Consider the following 21,259-nt stretch of genomic DNA (forward strand, 5'->3'; position numbering starts at 1 on the left):
TAATGTGATAAACAGAGACGCAGCTAACCTATTTTTTGTCCCTTATCGTGTAACTGGTTTTTTTCAAGAATATACAACTTACATACAAGGCATGCAACTTTAGTTGCGAAACAAACTTTGAGAATTCGTGGCGTAATTGTATTTCTCATGAGTTATTTACTTGTTTTCACATAAAAAACGTTTAATACAAATATAGATTACCCTCCACATAGCTATCAGACACAAACTCGCAAAATTCGTACTAATATTCGCACTCATAATATTATTATTTTATCAAGCGTAGATAGAGTAGGTACAATAAAAATTGATTGTGCCCTAAAGAAACGTTTGTTTCTTTGAAATAACGATAAAATATAACTCTTTTCTAAGATTGATAAGCATGATTAGTTCTGTTTTCATTATTTATTTTTGTTTCTCAAACCTCACTTAAATCATATTAAATAAATTATTATTAGTCAGCATAAAATATAGTAATAGAGTAAATAAATCCTAAAATAATAGAGTCCCTTTTTAAATAATAGAAAGAGTCCAGAAAGCATCACAATGTCTCCCAATCTCAGTGATCGGGAATATTGTGACGAATATTCCAGATCCACAGGCTTCTCAAGTTCTCAGAGCAATATATAGTACGCGACAGGTCGAGATGGCCATCGGGGAGGGAACGCCCCACACACCCGCACAGCCCCCGCGCTAACCCAGTGCGGACAAGCGCGGGTGACGTGTAGGTGTGCGGGGCGTGCCCCCGTCTCATACCCCGATTGCCATCTCAACCTGTCGCGGACTATAGAAGGCTGTGTTCCGCGCCCATTGTGGACTGCAAAAGCTCACTCACTCGACCTAAAAGTTAGCGAGCCTCGCTAGTCGCTAGTCGCTAGTCGCTACCTGCATGTACCGTAGTCTAAGGGCGACGGTCCACTGGCAAGCTTTTGTTGCAGTCACTGACATTGTAGCTAAAATTGTATTCTACATAATCCCTAATCTAGCAATAGCAAATCTAGTGCTGTCCTTTTCCGCAGGCAACTTTATGAAAGCTCCTAAAAGTCGAAAGTCGCGTAAGATTGTTCAATAAGTTTATGTTTTATAAAACTTGTAACTTGTTGAGAGACATCTCCAATCTCCATCTGGGAGCTCATTGTAAACACGTATACAGTTGCCAATAAGTGAATTGCTAAGTTCACTTAGCCTATAAACATAACACAGAGGGATAACGACTTCAAGTCACTCGATAGTTGTAACGCAGTGGCCTGTGGCAGTGGCAAGGTGCTCCACAGCACTAGTGTACGCTGTGACGTCACTACTACAGCTCGCCCCGCGCCGCCCGCCCCTCGCGCCGCCCGCCCCTCGCGCCGCCCGCCCCACGGCTCCGCAGCTACCACTGTGTAGTCGATAAGGGCGCTTTTGTAGTGCAGGAGATGGCCGGGCCTTTCCATTTGTCTACATACATAATAATCCATACTCCATACTAATATTATAAATGTGTTCTGTCTGTCTGTCTGCTAGGTTTTTACGGCCAGTCTGTTTAACCGATTTGGACAAAATTTGGTACTGGAATAGCTTGCATCTCAAGGAAGGACATATTATGCTACTTTTTATCCCGGAAAATTAAAGAGATCCCACGGGATTTTTAAAAACTTGAATCTACGTGGACGAAGTCGCATGCATCATCTAGTTTATGATAAAAGAGCGGTGGTAAGCTAGTAGTTAAAGGGTCAGCCTCCTATTCGGAGGGTCGGGGGTTCGATCCCGAGAAAATTCATGAACGACATTGTGTGAATCACCTTCCCGCGACTTTATTTGCGTGAATTTAAATTAATCATTTTAAAGACAGAGAAATTCTAACTAGATCTTTATTTTCTTACTGTACTTTATAAAGAGGATCTATATGTAAAATCTCGAGTATCTAAACGTTCTAGCGATTTAAGCTGTAATTGTCAGTCATTAGTTTCTCCTTTTATGTTGCCTTTCCACTCAAGCGGTACGGAGCGGAAATGCGTTCAGCAGACCAAACAGATTAATCATTTAAATATGCCCCAATAATATGAGTGGTCGACTAACCTACATCTCCGCTTTACTTTACTGTTTTATTTGACAGGCAGTCTTATGGCGTGCCCTTTGCAAAGCGTAGCGTAGAACTGTCCGCCACCTCCTGGGCTACAGCTTCAGTTTCAGCACTCGGACGTCGTCGCCAGTCGCGCCGCGCTCGTCGTGCTGGTCGGATCTCGGGCCCGTGAAGCCGCCACAGTCCACACACACGAGCGCCGCGCGCCGCGAGTGCCGAGTTAGCGTGCAGTGATGGTGGCGTGTGTGGGGTGACCTGGGGGTGACAGACGCGGATGCCATGTGACCTTGGATACCGGCTGCTTTTACGTGGATTCATGTAATAATTAATCAACTTTTTTAGGGTTTCATTACTCCGTAATTAAAAGTGAAAATAAAACCCTTGCGGAATCACCCCGTTGCAGCTGTCCTGTCCGTCCGTCTGTCTGTTACAGCCATTTTAGTTTTACGGCTGTACAAGTTGAGTTTTTGATACTACGTAGATCCATGTCATGAATAAATTAATGATTAAATACTTAAGTAACTTTTCTTTTTAACCGACTTCAAAAAAAGGAGGAGGTTCTCAATTCGTCGGAATCTTTTTTTTTTTTATGTATGTTCCCCGATTACTCGAAAACGCCTGGACCGATTTGGAAAATTCTTTTTTTGTTTGAAAGGGTATACTTCAAAGTTGGTCCCATTTCAATTTGGTGAAGATCTGATGAACATCTTCGAAGATAGATACTGGAACTCCTCAACGGATAAGAGTAAATTGCTCGCGATCAGTGTAATAGCTTAGTAAACAGTAGATTTTTAACCAGTCATAGCATAATTCCATGGGGCCACTAAAAATTGTGAAATAAATTTTTTTACAAAAAAAATAAAAACCGACTTCGTTACACAAACACTAAAAATTGAAAAATAATTTAATTTATTACCGAATATATTATGTATACAAGAGTTAATATAGTTCCATAATAATATTTTTTGGGGTCGGTGCCAATGAGGTGCCATTGTGGAGTCCCATAAAAATATGAAGTCTAGACGATTCGCGCAGCTAAAGCTAATTGGCACCGGCACCAAAAAGTATTATTATGGAACTATATTAACTCTTGTATACATAATATATTCGGTAATAAATTAAATTATTTTTCAATTTTTAGTGTTTGTGTAACGAAGTCGGTTTTTATTTTTTTTATAATTTTTTTTTATAATTAATTAATTTGTAACTTGCAATAGCAAGTACAATACTGACTGTATTATATGCAGAACTTAGTTATACATATACAGCGAACAACATTTCAAGTAAAGCTTTATCGATTTTGATCAAACTGTAAGGGACAGATATTATTTCGCCGTGTTGTCGACTCCTGCAAAAGTTTTGGAGTCGGCTATTCACAAGAGCATATACAAGCAGGTAAGCGCGCAGCTCTCGGACGCTCAGCATGGGTTCCGCCCGGCAAGAAGCACGACTAGCAATCTCCTTAGCTACATGTCCAGTGTTGTGCCAGCGGTTGACAGGGGGAGCCAGACTGATGCTGCTTACTTCGATTTTCGAAAAGCCTTCGATCTAGTCGATAATGATGTCTTGCTTAAAAAGTTAGCAGGCGTCGGGTTCACCCCACATTTATTATATTTTTTTGCCAGTTACATGAGGGACAGGCAACAATATGTCGAATACAGAGGGCATAAGTCCCAACCGTATTGCACAAGATCCGGGGTAAGTCAGGGCAGCAACTTGGGACCTTTGCAGTTTATCATAATGATAAATGATCTGCCGAGAGTAGTCAGGGAAGCAAAATGCTTGCTATTTGCGGACGACCTCAAGCTCTCTGTAGGAGTGACCGAAAAGGCTGACTGTGCAAGGCTGCAGAGGGATATCGACAGAGTGGTAAGATGGAGCGAGGATAACCTCTTGCAGTTCAATATCTCAAAGTGTGCAGTCATCAGTTTTTCTCGTTCACATGCTCCAATCCTAAATCAATATAAAATCAACGGGATGCCAATGTCGAGGGTTGTAGAGGTAAGGGACTTGGGGGTTAGTCTGAACACTGAGCTAACGTTTCGTTCTCATATAATTAAATGTTGTAAAAAAGCATATCGAAATTTAGGCTTTATACTTCGCACGGTTCGCGGTTTTAGTAATATGAAGGCTGTCGTTGCCTTATACAATGCGCTTGTAAGAAGCCAATTAGAAGGTAATGCAGTCATCTGGGCTCCTCATGAAACCAAATATTGTATGATGTTGGAGAGGGTACAGAACAAGTTTGTCAGGTACTTGTATATGAGGCTGTATGGGGTATATCCATATTATCCTCTAATGTACCCAACATTGTTTGTTCTAGGGATGGTAGGATATAACGAGCTGAGGGTAAGGAGGGAACTTGCGCTCGTTACATATATCTTCAAGATATTGAGAGGGAAGGTTTGCGATGCAGACATATTGGCGCAGGTTAGTCTGTGTGCCCCGGAGAGGTACGTGGAGCGGAGACGCCGGCCGCCGCTGCTGGCCGTGCCGTACGGGCGTACCAACTTGCTCAGGCAGGCGCCGCTGACGCGCGCACTCCGCACCCGCACACTTAATAGCCGAAATAATAGATATTTTTTGTTGCTCTCTGACTGAGCTCACAAGGATAGCAATGTGGATTATAAGTTATTCATAAGATAGCCGTTAAGTAATAGATTAATAATTTTATTATCGTTGTAAATAATTTATTTTTTAATTTTAAGTATAATTGTTAATAGGTATAAGATAGATTAGAGTGCACTGTCGCATTAGGACTACCCTGTAAGGACAGTGCACATTATGGTATAATAATAATAAATAATAATAATAAATTTAGAATGGAAATCACTCACGGTAGTTTAAATGCTAAAAAACTGTAAGTGCTTTAAAACTGACTAATTTTTAATGTTAAATATTTTTTCGTGATTTGCGCGTCCAACGCTGCATTTTCCGGTGTGACGGAAAGTATTTTAACACGTTGAGGCCCCCAATTCTATCGGCTTCCCGAACTATCTGCCCTGCCCATTGCCACTTCAGCCAAGCAACTATAAGCCATGTCGGTTACTCTGCTGGTCGTCTTTCTCGTTTACGCCAATCATAGCTCTTCCCATAGTACCCGCTGAGTGAGTGAGCTTTCTGATGAGGCTCATAGTTAGCCATTTATTATGTATAGCTAACCATGAATTATCTTTCAATTCTCATAATTTAGATAGACATAAATAGAACTAGCTAAAATCCGGGTAAAAAACTATCATAGTTAGCCACCCTATCTGGAACCCATAATGTTATGTTATCACTGGCAAGTGGCAACACGCACTGGCCGTCTGCTGGATACTGTAGTCCCATTGGTTAGCTATCTTCCATAAGCTTACTTTGTGGTTCTATTGGGACGATTGGTCTTAAAAGACTTGGACTTAACCGACTGTACCGTTTCCACCAGCCTGTTGTTGAGGTCGTCCACAGAATCGTAACTAAAAGAATTAGTCTTTGGGAGAGAGTTACGTTTACGCCATAGTTTATTGTGAATATTAAACATGTGAACCTTATTGAGCCAGCGCGTGCCAGACCTTCGTTATTTTATAAAAGCCGAAAGTTTCTTTGCGTATTGTCCCCAGTACACGGAGGAACGATCAGGGACTTTGCGTATTGTCCCCAGTACACGGAGGAACGATCAGGGACTTTGCGTATTGTCCCCAGTACACGGAGGAACGATCAGGGACTTTGAAGTTTGGATCATGGTGGCTTTGGGAGATAATAGGTAATAAAGATATATAACACATAACATAACTCCGAAAAGTTAGTAGTGCGTGCCTGGGATCGAACCCCCGACCTCCCGAAAAGAAGGCGGACGTCTAATAACCACTAGGCTATCCAGATAGATAAAGATAAATGCACATAGATCTATTTCCTTACCGTTTTCAAATGTGTTTCAAGAATTTAAATACTCGAGTTTTAATAAATGAGCGTGAAACTAAGTAATAGAGTTTCGGTGTAAACATAAACACACCCAACATAATAATTTCCCGACAACACAAATACCGCGGCCTGGCTTCACATTCCGTGCACGGCCTCCTTGTACCCGCCACCGGAATGTGGGGGGGCACATTGGACCCCCACAACAATGAACACGGCCGTTACTAAATATCTAAACGTTTCATTATGACGTCACGAAATAACATGGTTCCGTCCACGTTGGTAACCAATGTTTCGTAACCAGCTCTACGAAATAAGATCTTCGTGTTTTCGTAACTAATTAGTCATTAACCAAGATTATTTTACCCGGATCGAAGTAGAATAAACTGCCGTATTATAATTAAGTTAAAATGCTGTGCAATAGATGTCGTTGATATAAGTTTACCGCGCACTATCCATCAAATTGAGTAAAGCAGTCTGTAAAAAAATGGTGACATTGAAGGAGAAATGTACAATTTAATACCTATGTGTTTGATGTTTATTCTTACTTTATTTACAAACTGAGAGAAATAAGAACATAAATTTAGTCTTTTTTAGCGTTTAAACTATGTCTCACACCCCGCTTTACTCACGTGTTTAGTCGACCGTCCTTTTTCACAGGGTCTCAGTTGAAATGAATTTAGTCACTTCGTAAACGAAAATAATAATAGGTAAGTTATATCCCAAAAGAATCTTCGTGTGATTTCTACAAAAATAAGTATATTATTATTATGATTTTTTATGTCACAATAAGTGAAGATAAAATACAATCACATCTCAAAAGACTCTCCGTTTGATTTGTACGTCAACATTGATTGAGCCTACATGAATAATGTGTCATAGCATCTTACGCAGAAGGACTTATAGAGAGAGAGCCAGCGCCTGCCAGACATTTCTTATTTTATAAAATCTGAAAGTTTCTCTGCGCATTGTCCCCAACACTGTGAAGAACGTTTGTTTGGATCATGGTGACTTTGGGAGATAACAGGTAATAAAGGTATTTAAAATCTTACATCAAAGTGTAAAGTCTAATTTATTTCTTCTTAGTAGTATTACGAATCACGTCATGCATTGCCAGACACTTAGTGTCGTGAAAACTCCTGCCTTTCAACGTTAATAATTTATAATACTTTAAAAGTGTCTTTCAGGGGGTTTCCATCATACTAAGTGTGTTTTCTAATACTAAGCATTCTGAAAGAAATGTAAAAAAATGACTTTATAGTTTGATGTAAGATTTTTATACCTTTATTACCTGTTATCTCCCAAAGCCACCATAATCCATACAAACATCCAAAATTCCAAACAAACGTTCCTCCCAGTGTTGGGGACAATACGCAGAGAAACTTTCAGCGTTTATAAAATAAGGAAGGTCTGGCGCACGCTGGCTCCTAGACCATTGGGTACATGTCTCGGCAACGTTACCTACTCATTGGCAACGTTACGTACTTATTACCCAATTATGGAAATAGCTCATAAATATGTAACGAGTCGTAAACGTTACGTTAGCGGACTGATAAGCTGTTTATGGGGAATTATAACGAGCCACAAACACGAACTTCACTCGACTTTGTGTGTTGCCTCGTACAACACTAACTACACCAAGCAGGTTAGTGCACAAGTTATGGCAACTTTGACCTTCAACATGTACTGGTAACAATAACTTAAGTACATAGGAATCTAATCATTATATTTTTCAAAATATGGTGTCTCAGAATAGTTAACTTTATGAAAATTAAATTGATGACTTTTTAGAGAAATTTCAATAGAAATATATATTTTATTCAAATTAACTTTAATGAGTGCTTTTATATCGTCGCTGAATTGACCACTGCTTCGCTTCGGAAAGCCCTTCCTACCGAGAAGAACCTTAAGAAACACGGCGGTTGCTCTGTAGGTAACGGTGATAACAGATAGTTTAACGTCAACGCTGCTACGAGGGTTCCAAACGTGCTGGTCTGAGAATAGGCCCACAACAAACTTAGCCGGGGACCTATTCTATATATATTTTGACTAGCTTATGCTCACGACTTCGTCCGCGTGGACTACAAAAACTTCAAACCCCTATTTTATATAGCTATCTGCATGCCAAATTTCAGCCCGATCCGTCCAGTAGTTTGAGCTGTGCGTTGATAGATTAGTCAGTCAGTCAGTCAGTCAGTCAGTCACCTTTTCCTTTTATATACATATATAGATTAACACTATAAAAATATAAAAACAAGCAAGTTTAATTCGTTAAATTACAATATCGATGTTTTATGAATGATCAGAAATCTCTTGTCAACTAACTATTATGTAAAAACTATTCGTTAAATGAGTAATTCATCCTCTATATTCAATATAAACTGCCATCGATTGAGATTTGTCTACATAGTTTATTTTAGAGTTAAGCTAGACATGAGATGGCTCTAAACCTTTAAAATATAACCCTTTATAAATAACAGACCCCCCCCCCCCCCCCCCCCAAGAGACCACCAGTGAGACCTTATCACGACCACCCCTACTACAGCTACGATATAAACAGTCTAGACACACTAGATTATGTTTATAGTGGAGCTAAGTCTGACTTATCGACGCCCACAGTACATCGACTATAGCACTCTCATAAAAACATTTTATCCCTTCTGAAAAATTAAAAAGTTAATGAAATAAGATATGAGATTACTAAGTAGGTACTTACACGTCTTTTTGGTGTGAAGTTTAGAGATTTTATGTTACTTTTTTAACAGTTTTAACCAACTTTCTAAACAGTCATAATTAAAAAGCATGACTCTCCTGCCATTGTACGCTAAAAATAACTGTCATAATGATTTTTTCTCAAAAAATTATATTCAATGTCACTCGGCGTGATAACGATTCTAACGATACCCCATACATCCAAATCTGTTCAGGCTTAGAAATTATGGTGGAATCGGGAAGGGGATGCTCCGCACACCCGCACAGCACCCGCAGAGCGCGGCGTCCGACGAGACGCGCGACGTGCGGGAGTGCGAGGCGTCCCGCCCCCCGCCTTATACCCCGATTGCCATCTCAACCTGTCGCGGACTATACATACATGAACCCTGTAAATATTACACTAAAAAGAAAAGGTTCGACAATTCAGTTAAAAAGTGCAACAACAAGCAGTGTTATCCGCAAGAACATTTGCTTCCCATAGAAATAAGAGTTGTAATTTCAGATTTCTGTGGTTTCCCCACAGTGTCAAAATTCTGTCTTATTCTGTCTATGACTAACATTCGCCTTTCCCCTCCAACTAAGCGTAAAGCTTGTGCTAAGAGCAGATTATACCATTATAGTGTAACGACTGACGTTTGAACGCCGACCTTTCGGATTTCCTTTAAAGGAGTGCCTTTAACCTTTGAGCTTTTGAGGGTTGAATTTTATTTGTCCTTTAATTATGCCACAACGGAGCAGCGAACAGATAGAGTGATTTTTACGTGGATATAGCTAAAAACCTAGAGAGTGACAAAAGCAACTTTTAATCCCAGAAAATCCAAAGAGTTTCCACGGGAAATCCAAGGGAAAACTTAAGCCCACGCGGACGAAGACGCGTGTATCAGCTTATTCAGTGCTAACTTGATTAGGAAATGATGTAATTACTTAGGAGTTGGCAAGTCGTAAAAACGCTGTCTAAACAACATTTGCTAAGTTTAACTCATATCGGAGTCAAAGTGAAAAGTTCGGGGAACAAGTAATTTATGTGCCTATTAGGGGGGCGTTTAGAAGTTAAACAAGGGCGTAAGTCAAAGGTTGCGTGGAAGTTTAACGTCATAACTCACTAGAACCACTCGGCACCCCACCAGCACTACCTCATCGTCATCGACAGGTGGTCCATGGGTGGACGCCGCGTTGTCACTAGTGAACCTCGTCATCAACGAGTGAGTAAACGTCGCGTGGCACTAGGTCTCGAATATCTCTAGCGCGAATCTCGCAAGCAGTCCACTCTGGACCCGTGCAGGCAACCCGTGGCGAAGACGAGGAGCAGGCAACGCAAGACGAGCAGCGAGCAGGCTCGCCGTCCCCGCGTAGACAGCTTGCGAGCGAGGCGATCCACTGACGCTACGGAGTTGATGTAGTGAGCGAATGTCCATAGAAGTTCATATATACAGAACTAGCTGATGCCCGCGACTTCGTTCACGTGGATTTAGGTTTTTAAACATCCAGTGGGAACTCTTTGACTCTTTGATAAAAAGTAGCCTATGCCACTCTCCAGGTCTTTAATTATACCCATACAAAAAATCTCGTCAATCCGTTGCTCCGTTGCGACGTGATTGAAGGAAATACCAACAAACCAACAAACAAACACACTTTCGTATTTATAATATGGGTAGTGATATGTGTAGTGATACTAACCGCATGAGGCGAAGCGGTGCAGGTTGGGTGCTGGATGGCTCTAATGAGCCATGACCTTTATAGTAACGAGCGATTGGCTGCGGCGAGGATCGTGAGACTGCGCCACATGCGATAAACGTGGAACACATTTGCGAAGGAACGAAGGAACACAGGAGCGCGCTTGCCTAGAACATAATGTCCTCAGTGGCTAAGGATAGCACTAGATTTAGAGCTATCAATTTAGTTAAGTGAGAGATTGTGTAAAACACAATCAGCCACAGCGCACAACATTACTTAAAACTATTGGAACTATCGGCAATCGCGTCAGCCACATAGTTTGAAAAACCGATACACGTTAGACTCCCAAGGCGCTAGAATGGCGACCTTGCATAATATAAATAGCTGGAAAATAATTAGAACTGCCCACTAGGACCTAGGTGGACAAATGAGTCTGCGAGAGTCGCTGGACGGCATGTGGATTGTGGATGTCCCTACAGTGGACGTCTGTCGGTTGATCATGATCTGATAGAGCAATTCCCGAGCTTGCTGAATGCTGTCGCTCGTGCCGCACTACAGCTGGCGTGTGTTGCTGCAGGTGCCGCATCACGCGCCAGTAGCGGCACATGGCGGCCGCGCTCGCCCTGGTGCTGCACGCCGCCCTGCTGGCCTCCGCTGGCACTGCAGGTCAGTACAATCCTACTTTTTTTAATTTACAGACTAGCGCTTGGCTGCAATCAGACCTGGTGGCAAGTGGTGATGCAGCCTAAGATGGAACACGCTTGCCTTTTACTCGAAAAAACACCCATATTTCTCCATATTTTGTTTCTACTTTGATTAATACTCATAGCTGCAATCAGTCTACTATAAGCTGGTTGGTTTCGTTTTCTGTGACTTTGCCAAACTACAGGCTCTTCAAGTCCGTGACAGTGTCAAGCACATTGTCCGCAGTCAGTAAAGCGATCGAAACATATCTCCATTCACTGGCAACATTGTTTGTTTGTTTGTTTGTCAGTGAATCGGGATATCTTCCCGATTCACTTCTTCTTCTATTATATTATTGTCGGCATTTCTAGATGTGTAGCGCCAAGGGAACCGCCAATGCGTTGCCAACTTTCCGAGAATTTGTTGATACCCTTGAACAACTCCATGTTGAAGGTCACCTAGTAAGGCCATGGTTCCACAGAGCGGGCGCGGCGCTCGGCGGGCGAGGCGGCCGCTGTAGAAGTCGTCCCCGCCGCGCCCGACCACTCCCACACCGAGATGACGCAGGCCGAGATCGACGCGGCGGCGCAAGCCGAGGCCGAAGCCGCCGGCGTGCCCGCCTGGCGCGACCTGTGGTACTCCTCGCTGGAGGCGCTGCGCAGGGAGCCCACCATCAACAACACGGAGGAGGACATCCTGGTGCAGCTCGGGGGCGTCGCCTTCCTGCACTGTCCTGTGAGGAACCTCGGGGAGCGCGGAGTGAGTACATCGTCAACCCAACCCTCACCGACCCACTGCTGAGCACTTGTCTCCTGCCAGCGTGGTGCATGATGCAGACGATCTGTATTAGTGTAGTGTGGCAGTTGTACAACTTCATCCAAGTAAAAAAACATAACATTTTCACGAAACGTTATTTTTTTCTAATATATTCAAGAGGCTATTGAAGAAAAACTTTTTAATGTAAAATTTTATGCAGGAAAAATTAAAACAATAAGTAGAAAAATGTGGAGAGGGAAGCACTTATCTGTATATGTTTGTAACTGAGTGTGACCCTGCAGGTGTCGTGGGTCCGCAGACGCGACTGGCACATCATCAGCTCCGGAGTGTTCCTGTACACCAACGATGAGCGGTTCCAGGTATTACCTGTTTACGTTATTATCTCTTTGTTATTCCTACCCATATTATAAATGCGAAAGTGTTTGTCTGTAGGTTTGTCCTTCAATCACGTCACACCGGAGCAACGGATCGACGTGACTTTTGCATGGGTATAGTTAAAGACCTGAAGGCTACTTTTTATCCCGGAAAATCAAAAAAAGCACGGGATTTTTACACCCTTTTAAATCCACGTGAAGAAAATCGCGGACATCTGCTAATAAATTATTTGTATATCATCATCATCATCATCATCAGTATGGGATCCCAACGTCTATCAGTTTTCCGAACTATGTGCCCTGCCCATTGCCCCTCAGCTTCGCAACCCGTTGAGCTAAGTCAGTTACTCTGCTCTACGGATCTTGTCATTTCTGATTTGATTGCATAGAGAAACTCAGTCGTCCGCTGAGTGACTCTGAGCTGTATTGTGAGGCCTACAGTGGTGTCACACGTATTTACTCATTAATTTGTATGTAGGTCAAAACTTGTTATTTGTTTTCAAGGTACTCCACAGTGAGGGGTCGGACGACTGGATTTTACAAATTAAGTATGTGCAGAAACGAGACAACGGCACTTACGAATGTCAGGTACTTTCCAGTTTTACTTAATTCTCTCATATCCAGTTGGAGCATTACTTACTGACTTAAGTTTAAATACATGACTATAGGCTTTCAGTAATTCTGACCTTAGCTACTATTTTTATGTATCTTAGATAATGGTCATTTTTACGTGGATATACTACCAGATAAAGTCAAAGTCAAAGTCAAATGATTTATTCAAAATAGGTAATTAATAACTCTTTTTGATGGTCAGATGTTGGATGGATAATACCGCAATGTACTGAATATAAATTTTGATGACGTGGCAATGATGGTCGCCTGATGGTCAGATGTGTTTTGTGTGCTTATTACTTTGGCGCAATATTAGATTTTACATCTCACTATCGTTGACAAAATTTGAATATCGAAACATAACGACATCAGAGTAAAATAGACTTAAGTATACTTGATTTAAAGGCAAATATTCAGCATCACCGATTTTAATTTTCCATGGTTTCCGTTTGGAATACTTGGTGTGATGTGTGGACAGCTAGACTCCCCTCTCCCCAGGTGTCGACGGCGTCGGGCACGCTGTCGCGGCTGCTGCACCTGCACATCGTGGTGCCCGAGGCCTTCATCCTGGGCGCGGACGAGTACCACGTGGACGCGGGCTCCACCATCAACCTCGTCTGCATCATAGAGAAGGTAACGTTGTACAGCCACGACCGCCTGCTGCCAGCTGGGAGCTGCTGAATGTCTGGTGTGTTTCGCAGAGTCCGGTGCCGCCGCAGTACGTGTTCTGGTACCACAACGCGCGCATGATCAACTACGACGCGGCGCGCGGCGTGTCCGTCGCCACAGCGCCCGGGGCGCGTACACAGTCCGCGCTGCTCATCCGCGGCGCGGCGCCCACGCACTCCGGCAACTACTCCTGCCGCGCCGCCAACACCGAGCCCGCGCACATCTACGTCTACGTCTCCGAAGGCAGTGAGTGACTCTCCGCTCCTCTCTGTTGCTCTTCTCTCAGTCGTCGCCACAGCGCCCGGGGCGCGTACTCAGTCCGCGCTGCTCATCCGCGGCGCGGCGCCCACGCACTCCGGCAACTACTCCTGCCGCGCCGCCAACACCGAGCCCGCGCACATCTACGTCTACGTCTCCGAAGGCAGTGAGTGACTCTCCGCTCCTCTCTGTTGCTCTTCTCTCAGTCGTCGCCACAGCGCCCGGGGCGCGTACTCAGTCCGCGCTGCTCATCCGCGGCGCGGCGCCCACGCACTCCGGCAACTACTCCTGCCGCGCCGCCAACACCGAGCCCGCGCACATCTACGTCTACGTCTCCGAAGGCAGTGAGTGACTCTCCGCTCCTCTCTGTTGCTCTTCTCTCAGTCGTCGCCACAGCGCCCGGGGCGCGTACTCAGTCCGCGCTGCTCATCCGCGGCGCGGCGCCCACGCACTCCGGCAACTACTCCTGCCGCGCCGCCAACACCGAGCCCGCGCACATCTACGTCTACGTCTCCGAAGGCAGTGAGTGACTCTCCGCTCCTCTCTGTTGCTCTTCTCTCAGTCGTCGCCACAGCGCCCGGGGCGCGTACTCAGTCCGCGCTGCTCATCCGCGGCGCGGCGCCCACGCACTCCGGCAACTACTCCTGCCGCGCCGCCAACACCGAGCCCGCGCACATCTACGTCTACGTCTCCGAAGGCAGTGAGTGACTCTCCGCTCCTCTCTGTTGCTCTTCTCTCAGTCGTCGCCACAGCGCCCGGGGCGCGTACTCAGTCCGCGCTGCTCATCCGCGGCGCGGCGCCCACGCACTCCGGCAACTACTCCTGCCGCGCCGCCAACACCGAGCCCGCGCACATCTACGTCTACGTCTCCGAAGGCAGTGAGTGACTCTCCGCTCCTCTCTGTTGCTCTTCTCTCAGTCGTCGCCACAGCGCCCGGGGCGCGTACTCAGTCCGCGCTGCTCATCCGCGGCGCGGCGCCCACGCACTCCGGCAACTACTCCTGCCGCGCCGCCAACACCGAGCCCGCGCACATCTACGTCTACGTCTCCGAAGGCAGTGAGTGACTCTCCGCTCCTCTCTGTTGCGCTTCTCTCAGTCGTCGCCACAGCGCCCGGGGCGCGTACTCAGTCCGCGCTGCTCATCCGCGGCGCGGCGCCCACGCACTCCGGCAACTACTCCTGCCGCGCCGCCAACACCGAGCCCGCGCACATCTACGTCTACGTCTCCGAAGGCAGTGAGTGACTCTCCGCTCCTCTCTGTTGCTCTTCTCTCAGTCGTCGCCACAGCGCCCGGGGCGCGTACTCAGTCCGCGCTGCTCATCCGCGGCGCGGCGCCCACGCACTCCGGCAACTACTCCTGCCGCGCCGCCAACACCGAGCCCGCGCACATCTACGTCTACGTCTCCGAAGGCAGTGAGTGACTCTCCGCTCCTCTCTGTTGCTCTTCTCTCAGTCGTCGCCACAGCGCCCGGGGCGCGTACTCAGTCCGCGCTGCTCATCCGCGGCGCGGCGCCCACGCACTCCGGCAACTACTCCTGCCGCGCCGCCAACACCGAGCCCGCGCACATCTACGTCTACGTCTCCGAAGGCAGTGAGTGACTCTCCGCTCCTCTCTGTTGCTCTTCTCTCAGTCGTCGCCACAGCGCCCGGGGCGCGTACTCAGTCCGCGCTGCTCATCCGCGGCGCGGCGCCCACGCACTCCGGCAACTACTCCTGCCGCGCCGCCAACACCGAGCCCGCGCACATCTACGTCTACGTCTCCGAAGGCAGTGAGTGACTCTCCGCTCCTCTCTGTTGCTCTTCTCTCAGTCGTCGCCACAGCGCCCGGGGCGCGTACTCAGTCCGCGCTGCTCATCCGCGGCGCGGCGCCCACGCACTCCGGCAACTACTCCTGCCGCGCCGCCAACACCGAGCCCGCGCACATCTACGTCTACGTCTCCGAAGGCAGTGAGTGACTCTCCGCTCCTCTCTGTTGCTCTTCTCTCAGTCGTCGCCACAGCGCCCGGGGCGCGTACTCAGTCCGCGCTGCTCATCCGCGGCGCGGCGCCCACGCACTCCGGCAACTACTCCTGCCGCGCCGCCAACACCGAGCCCGCGCACATCTACGTCTACGTCTCCGAAGGCAGTGAGTGACTCTCCGCTCCTCTCTGTTGCTCTTCTCTCAGTCGTCGCCACAGCGCCCGGGGCGCGTACTCAGTCCGCGCTGCTCATCCGCGGCGCGGCGCCCACGCACTCCGGCAACTACTCCTGCCGCGCCGCCAACACCGAGCCCGCGCACATCTACGTCTATGTCTCCGAAGGCAGTGAGTGACTCTCCGCTCCTCTCTGTTGCTCTTCTCTCAGTCGTCGCCACAGCGCCCGGGGCGCGTACTCAGTCCGCGCTGCTCATCCGCGGCGCGGCGCCCACGCACTCCGGCAACTACTCCTGCCGCGCCGCCAACACCGAGCCCGCGCACATCTACGTCTACGTCTCCGAAGGCAGTGAGTGACTCTCCGCTCCTCTCTGTTGCTCTTCTCTCAGTCGTCGCCACGTACTCCAACCACTGCCCAGATCTCGCGACCACATCTACGTCTTTATCTCCAAAGGCAAAGTATTTCTCTTCCTCTTCTAAGACACAATCTTTGGACCTAAGACATACATGTGAAGACATCATGACCGAAGATGTGGGAACCCGAACTTCTCGCGACCTACGACGCGTAGCAACGATAGGTTAAAGGAGCTATAATGAGGAAAAGAGGAAAGAAGAAGAAAAGAACTGGAGTTCAGCACAAAGGAATACTTTGTAGTTTCATGCTGACTTAAAAGTTACGAGGGAGGTTATTATAGACCGTGCGAGTTGGATGCTCTGCCAGCTTTAGAAATCCGTAAATATTTCTCCTTCCACGATAAGCTTTCTGACTCCTCTCTAGTGTCCATCTCCCATTTAAAATCCCATGCATGAATACTCCTCTTCTCTATATGATGGCCAGTAGCGGGACCTTAGAAGGCGCTTCATGTTCCCAGGTGACAAGATGGCCGCGACGCTGAGCCGCAACGGCAGCAGCTCGCGCGCCAGCTGGCTGCCCCTCGTCGTGGCGGGGTCGGCCATCTTGCGGCTCTGCCTATAGTGCATCCATCCGAACGTATACAAACTTCACATGAACTCTATTAGAGCGCCAGGTTGAGGCACATTTACACATGCGCCAAAGAGGCCGAGCCGCACGCGAACTATCTTGTTCACTAATTCGTCTCTGGTCTTGTCTTGCAACCGAGCATTGGCGAGATTATACGCACATGTGTAAATGAAGGGTAAGGCTTATTGCACACGGGTAACATCCGCTTATATCAGTCTTAATACTTTTGAAACAACTATCACTTTAACATTTTTGAGAGCAACAGCCCAAGCGTAATCAGTGCGACTTTCTTGCAACACTATTTAAACTCAGAAAAGCAAGTTTTATCGAAATATTTTTAAACAAGTAATTGAGATGTCCTCTCAAATGAAAGTTGCGCGGTGACACAGACCACGACGCGTACATTTATCGAGAGGTTTAACCTTTAAAATTAATGGCAAAATAAATTATCGAATTAGTGTGCGATTGCCATCGTAACATGTACTTAATTGTTCCATTGACGCAACGAGCTTTCGAAGTGCTCTGCATCAGTGTTTTGGCTAATGTGAAAAAATGAAAAAATAGGGGTCAAATTGCTATATTATTGTAATGAATTCCCGCAAACCTTGCAACAAGTGCGTTGTAAATTTATGTCCCACGCAATATTTCAGCGGAATTTATAGCCTTTGTAACCCCATTCGTGAAAATGGTTCCGTGGCGAAAATTACGTGCATGGTGATGTTTGTCGAGGGACGCATTCTCATAAAACAGTCATGCGTACATGCGTGGCCGTAAGCCCCTTTTCACGCGGGAAAACCTATTTGTAACTTATGGCACAATTAGACGGCTTCCCATTAATTTTTACCTGCCTATGGTAGGTTTTGAAGTTACGTATGTGTATTTGCATATACGTACGTATACGTATTTGTTTATTTATTATTATTAATGACGAGTGGTAATTAATTCGTTTGTTCCGTCGTAATGGTTGTGAGTGAGAACCCACGCTGTCTCCTTGTATTTTGTATTACGAGGCACAGAATATGCTGAGCTGGAAACTTTTTACCCAACTACGGCAAAGTCAAAAAGAAGGGTTATGATTTTAGCAGTCTACGTATTTTCATTTAAGGTTGTGCCACACACGACAGGCACAATTATGTAAATAAAATTTTTTCTTACTTTCTTCAAGCTTGTATCTATCTTTTCTGTATAGATTTTATTATAATAAGCAAGAAACTCCTTTCCGGATACTCGCGGCGTTGTTTTATCTTCGCTTGTGACGTCACATGCAATAGACTCGTGTGCGGAGGTCTAAGCGATTACAATTTACTATCATGAATTTGTGCACTAACATTAAGTAATACGAGTATGTATGCGAGATACTTCTAATGTAATTAAATATTAATTCTAATTGTAAGAAATGAGTATTAAAATAATTATTATTCACTTCCTTTTCTATTCGATGTTTATAATTTTAAAAAGTAATCTAATTAAAATTATAATAATAATAAAGAATGAATTGCTCAAAGCAAAACGTACAGAGGTTTATTATTCTTAAATTAATTTGTACAAACAAATGGATAAAATTAATTAGATCGTAAGAGGTGTATTAATTAAGTTTTGTTACTATAGTCCGCGACAGGTCGAGATGGCAATCGGGGTATGAGGTGGCGGGATGCGCCGCACACTCCGATTGCCATCTCGAGCTGTCGCGTACTATAGCGCCTGCGCACCATTCAAATTACCTACTCTACTCTACGCGTACACCACAGACTTTTGACGAGTGTGGGAGGTCCTGGGTTCAGTTCCCATCTGAAGTAGAAGTGGGCTTACGTCGACTATATTTAGTTGAATAAAGCCGGATTCTTCTTTATTTATAATATTTTTTTTAAAGAATATTAGCCATGTTAAATCATCAATATCAATACTTATAATAAAACTGTAACAGGTCAAATTCTGTACATTGAAGATATTTTGAAATTTTTTTTTCGAGGGCACTCTATAATCGATACTGAACCCAAAACTGTATTTTTTTTCATTTTTGTCTGTCTGTCTGTCTGTCTGTCTGTCTGTCTGTCTGTCTGTCTGTCTGTCTGTCTGTCTGTATCACGGCCGCGCATCACGCTGAAACTACTGAATGGATTCCAATGAAACTTGGTAGGATTTGAGGTCATACTATGAGGAAGAATATAGGATACTTTTTATCCCGAAATTCAGCATGGTTCCCGTAGGAGAGGGGATGAAAGTTAAAATGTATACTGAGTTGTAATTCATTAACGCGTAGTTCGATTTCATTCATTCTGTTTTTGTTAGAAAGGGGATATTTTAAAGATTGTTCCGTAAATATTTCAAGGTCATCGGTTTTTAACCGACTGTCAAAAAGGAGGAGATGTTTTTTCTACATCGATTTTTTCGAGGTTTCTGGACCGATTTGCAATTTTTTTTTTAAATCAACAAAAAAAGTTATCGTGGTGGTCACATAAAAAATTCTGGATTCAACTCCTTAATCCTGATGCTGCAGGGTTACTGCCCGCCTGAGTTATCAAGATTCAGGAAGTGTTCATAGTGAATTCATATTGTAGGTACCAAGCAACGACTTTATTCTCAGACTTCAAGTCCCAACTCCTCAACCCTGATGATGTAGGGTACAGCACTCCTAAACTATAATGTTTCAGGAACTGCGGATGATGCAAAATTAATTTAGGTACCAAGCATAGGCTACATCATTGAACTTCGGATCCTAACTCCTCAATCCTGATGCTGCAAAGTACTAAAGTCCTAAATCGTGGGGATTTTAGAATTTCTGATAGTGAATTGATATTTTAGGTATCAAGCAACGGCTTCACGATGACACTCCCAGTCCGAAATACTCCACCCGAGCGAAGCCGGGGCGGGTCAGCTAGTGACTAATATTCCTCATTCTTCTCCAACTAAGCGTCAAGCTTGTGCTAGGAGTAGGTACGACAATAGTGCAACGGGCGGGGTTTGAACCGTCGACCTTTCGGTTTTCAGTCCACTCCTTTACCCGTTCAGCTATTGAGGTGCCGGTCGCAGGAGTTCAACTACACACTCAACGGAATATTTGATGTACATAAGTTATTGTGGCCACACTTGGTGACTGTGACCCCAAAATTGTGCGATACAGTTGCGGAACTGAGCTCTATGTAAGATAACCTCTCCCTTACTAATAAACTGAATGACTCTGTTTACTGCGCCTTTCATTGCACACCCTGTAACCTGTAACCTGTAACCTGTAACAATCATCTCTCACCCTGGGAGTTACACTTACACTGAAATCTATGGAACGCACTTTGACGTAGGAAGCTAGATCTCTCTTCGGTCTTAAGTCTGAGCAAAGTCAGAGAGTTTTCTATCCATACTTCCATCCATACTAATATAATAACTGCAAAAGTGTGTCTGTCTGTCTGTTAGCTTTTTACAGTCCAGGCAGTTTAATCGATGTTGATGGAATTTGGTACAGAGTTAGCTTACATCGCGGGGAATAACATAGAACACAGTTTGTCTCGGAAAATTAAAGAGTTCCCACAGGATTTAAAAAAAACCTAAATCCACGCAGATGTCACGTAGCTGAAGCTAGTAAATATATAAAAGGACAAACTGACGGACAGATATATCAACGAAAACTTAAACCACAGAATTTTAAATTTTAAGATTTCAAAAAGTTCTCATAAGTATAAAAAACTGGCCAAGTGCGAGTCAGACTCAAGTAGGAGGTTTCCGTACTCAAGTATTTTTTTTCGACATTTTGCACGATAAATCAAAAACTATTATGTATAAAACTAAATAATAATCTGTTTTGGAATTTTCAGGCAAAGCTCTTTCAAATGATACCCCACTTGTTATACCTAGTTATCTTACTTTGAAAATTAAAAATACTAATTAGTTGTTCATGAACAAATGTTACTTTTTTTTGTGATGTAACCACAAATTCACGGTTTTCGGATTTTTTCCTTTACTCGTGCTATAAGACTACCTACCTGCCAAATGTCATTTTTCAAGGTCGGAAGTAGGTTTTCTTGACAGACACGGCGGACGGACAGACAGACAACGAAGTAATCCTATAAGTGTTTCTTTTTTCCTTTTGAGGTACAGAACCCTAAAATGGGCTTTCAGATTTCGTTTCACTCTAAACCACTGGGTATCGCAAAATCTCCCGTTCTCATATCTGAGTAAGCTTGCCAAGACTTGGCGTCTGAGCAGTTGAGCAGTTGAGCAGTTGAGCACACACGAGCACGATTAGCGGCTAGTTGCAGAGGTTCGCTCTGACACGAACACAAACAAAATAAAATGCTCGCCGTGTGTGGAGGGGGGAGGGGGGAGGGCAAACGAGCTCACAGCTGCGGCGCCCGATTTATTGAACAAATTTAACCCGAGTGTTACTAGAAAGCACTTGTAAAATTTACTTCGATATACTTAGGTATCTAAATATATAA

The 21,259-nt window shown here is 44.9% G+C and overlaps 1 protein-coding gene across 2 annotated transcripts; it reads left to right on the forward strand.

Moving 5' to 3' along the window:
• Positions 1-2,198: 2,198 nt before the first annotated feature.
• Positions 2,199-14,782, forward strand: LOC117991940 (limbic system-associated membrane protein-like). 2 transcript variants are annotated; one of them, XM_069505620.1, is made up of 7 exons: positions 2,199-2,377; positions 10,920-11,008; positions 11,508-11,785; positions 12,085-12,162; positions 12,682-12,765; positions 13,288-13,422; positions 13,491-14,782. In XM_069505620.1, the coding sequence occupies exons 2-7, from the start codon at positions 10,948-10,950 to the stop codon at positions 13,710-13,712; spliced, it is 858 nt and encodes a 285-aa protein (XP_069361721.1). In that variant the 5' UTR covers positions 2,199-2,377; positions 10,920-10,947; the 3' UTR covers positions 13,713-14,782. The 2 variants fall into 2 exon arrangements, with proteins under 2 accessions (XP_069361721.1, XP_069361722.1); XM_069505621.1 differs by lacking the exon at positions 2,199-2,377 and adding an exon at positions 9,323-10,067.
• Positions 14,783-21,259: the final 6,477 nt, after the last annotated feature.

Source organism: Maniola hyperantus, chromosome 20 (assembly GCF_902806685.2).
Source record: "Maniola hyperantus chromosome 20, iAphHyp1.2, whole genome shotgun sequence".
Classification (NCBI taxonomy): domain Eukaryota; kingdom Metazoa; phylum Arthropoda; class Insecta; order Lepidoptera; family Nymphalidae; genus Maniola; species Maniola hyperantus.

Coding starts and splice junctions, on each gene's coding strand:
- LOC117991940 (XM_069505620.1), top strand. CDS start 10,948: ATGGCGGCCGCGCTCGCCCTGGTGCTGCACGCCGCCCTGCTGGCCTCC. Junction 11,009..11,507: donor GGCCTCCGCTGGCACTGCAG/GTCAGTACAATC, acceptor ATGGTTCCACAG/AGCGGGCGCGGCGCTCGGCG. Junction 12,766..13,287: donor ACGGCACTTACGAATGTCAG/GTACTTTCCAGT, acceptor CCCTCTCCCCAG/GTGTCGACGGCGTCGGGCAC.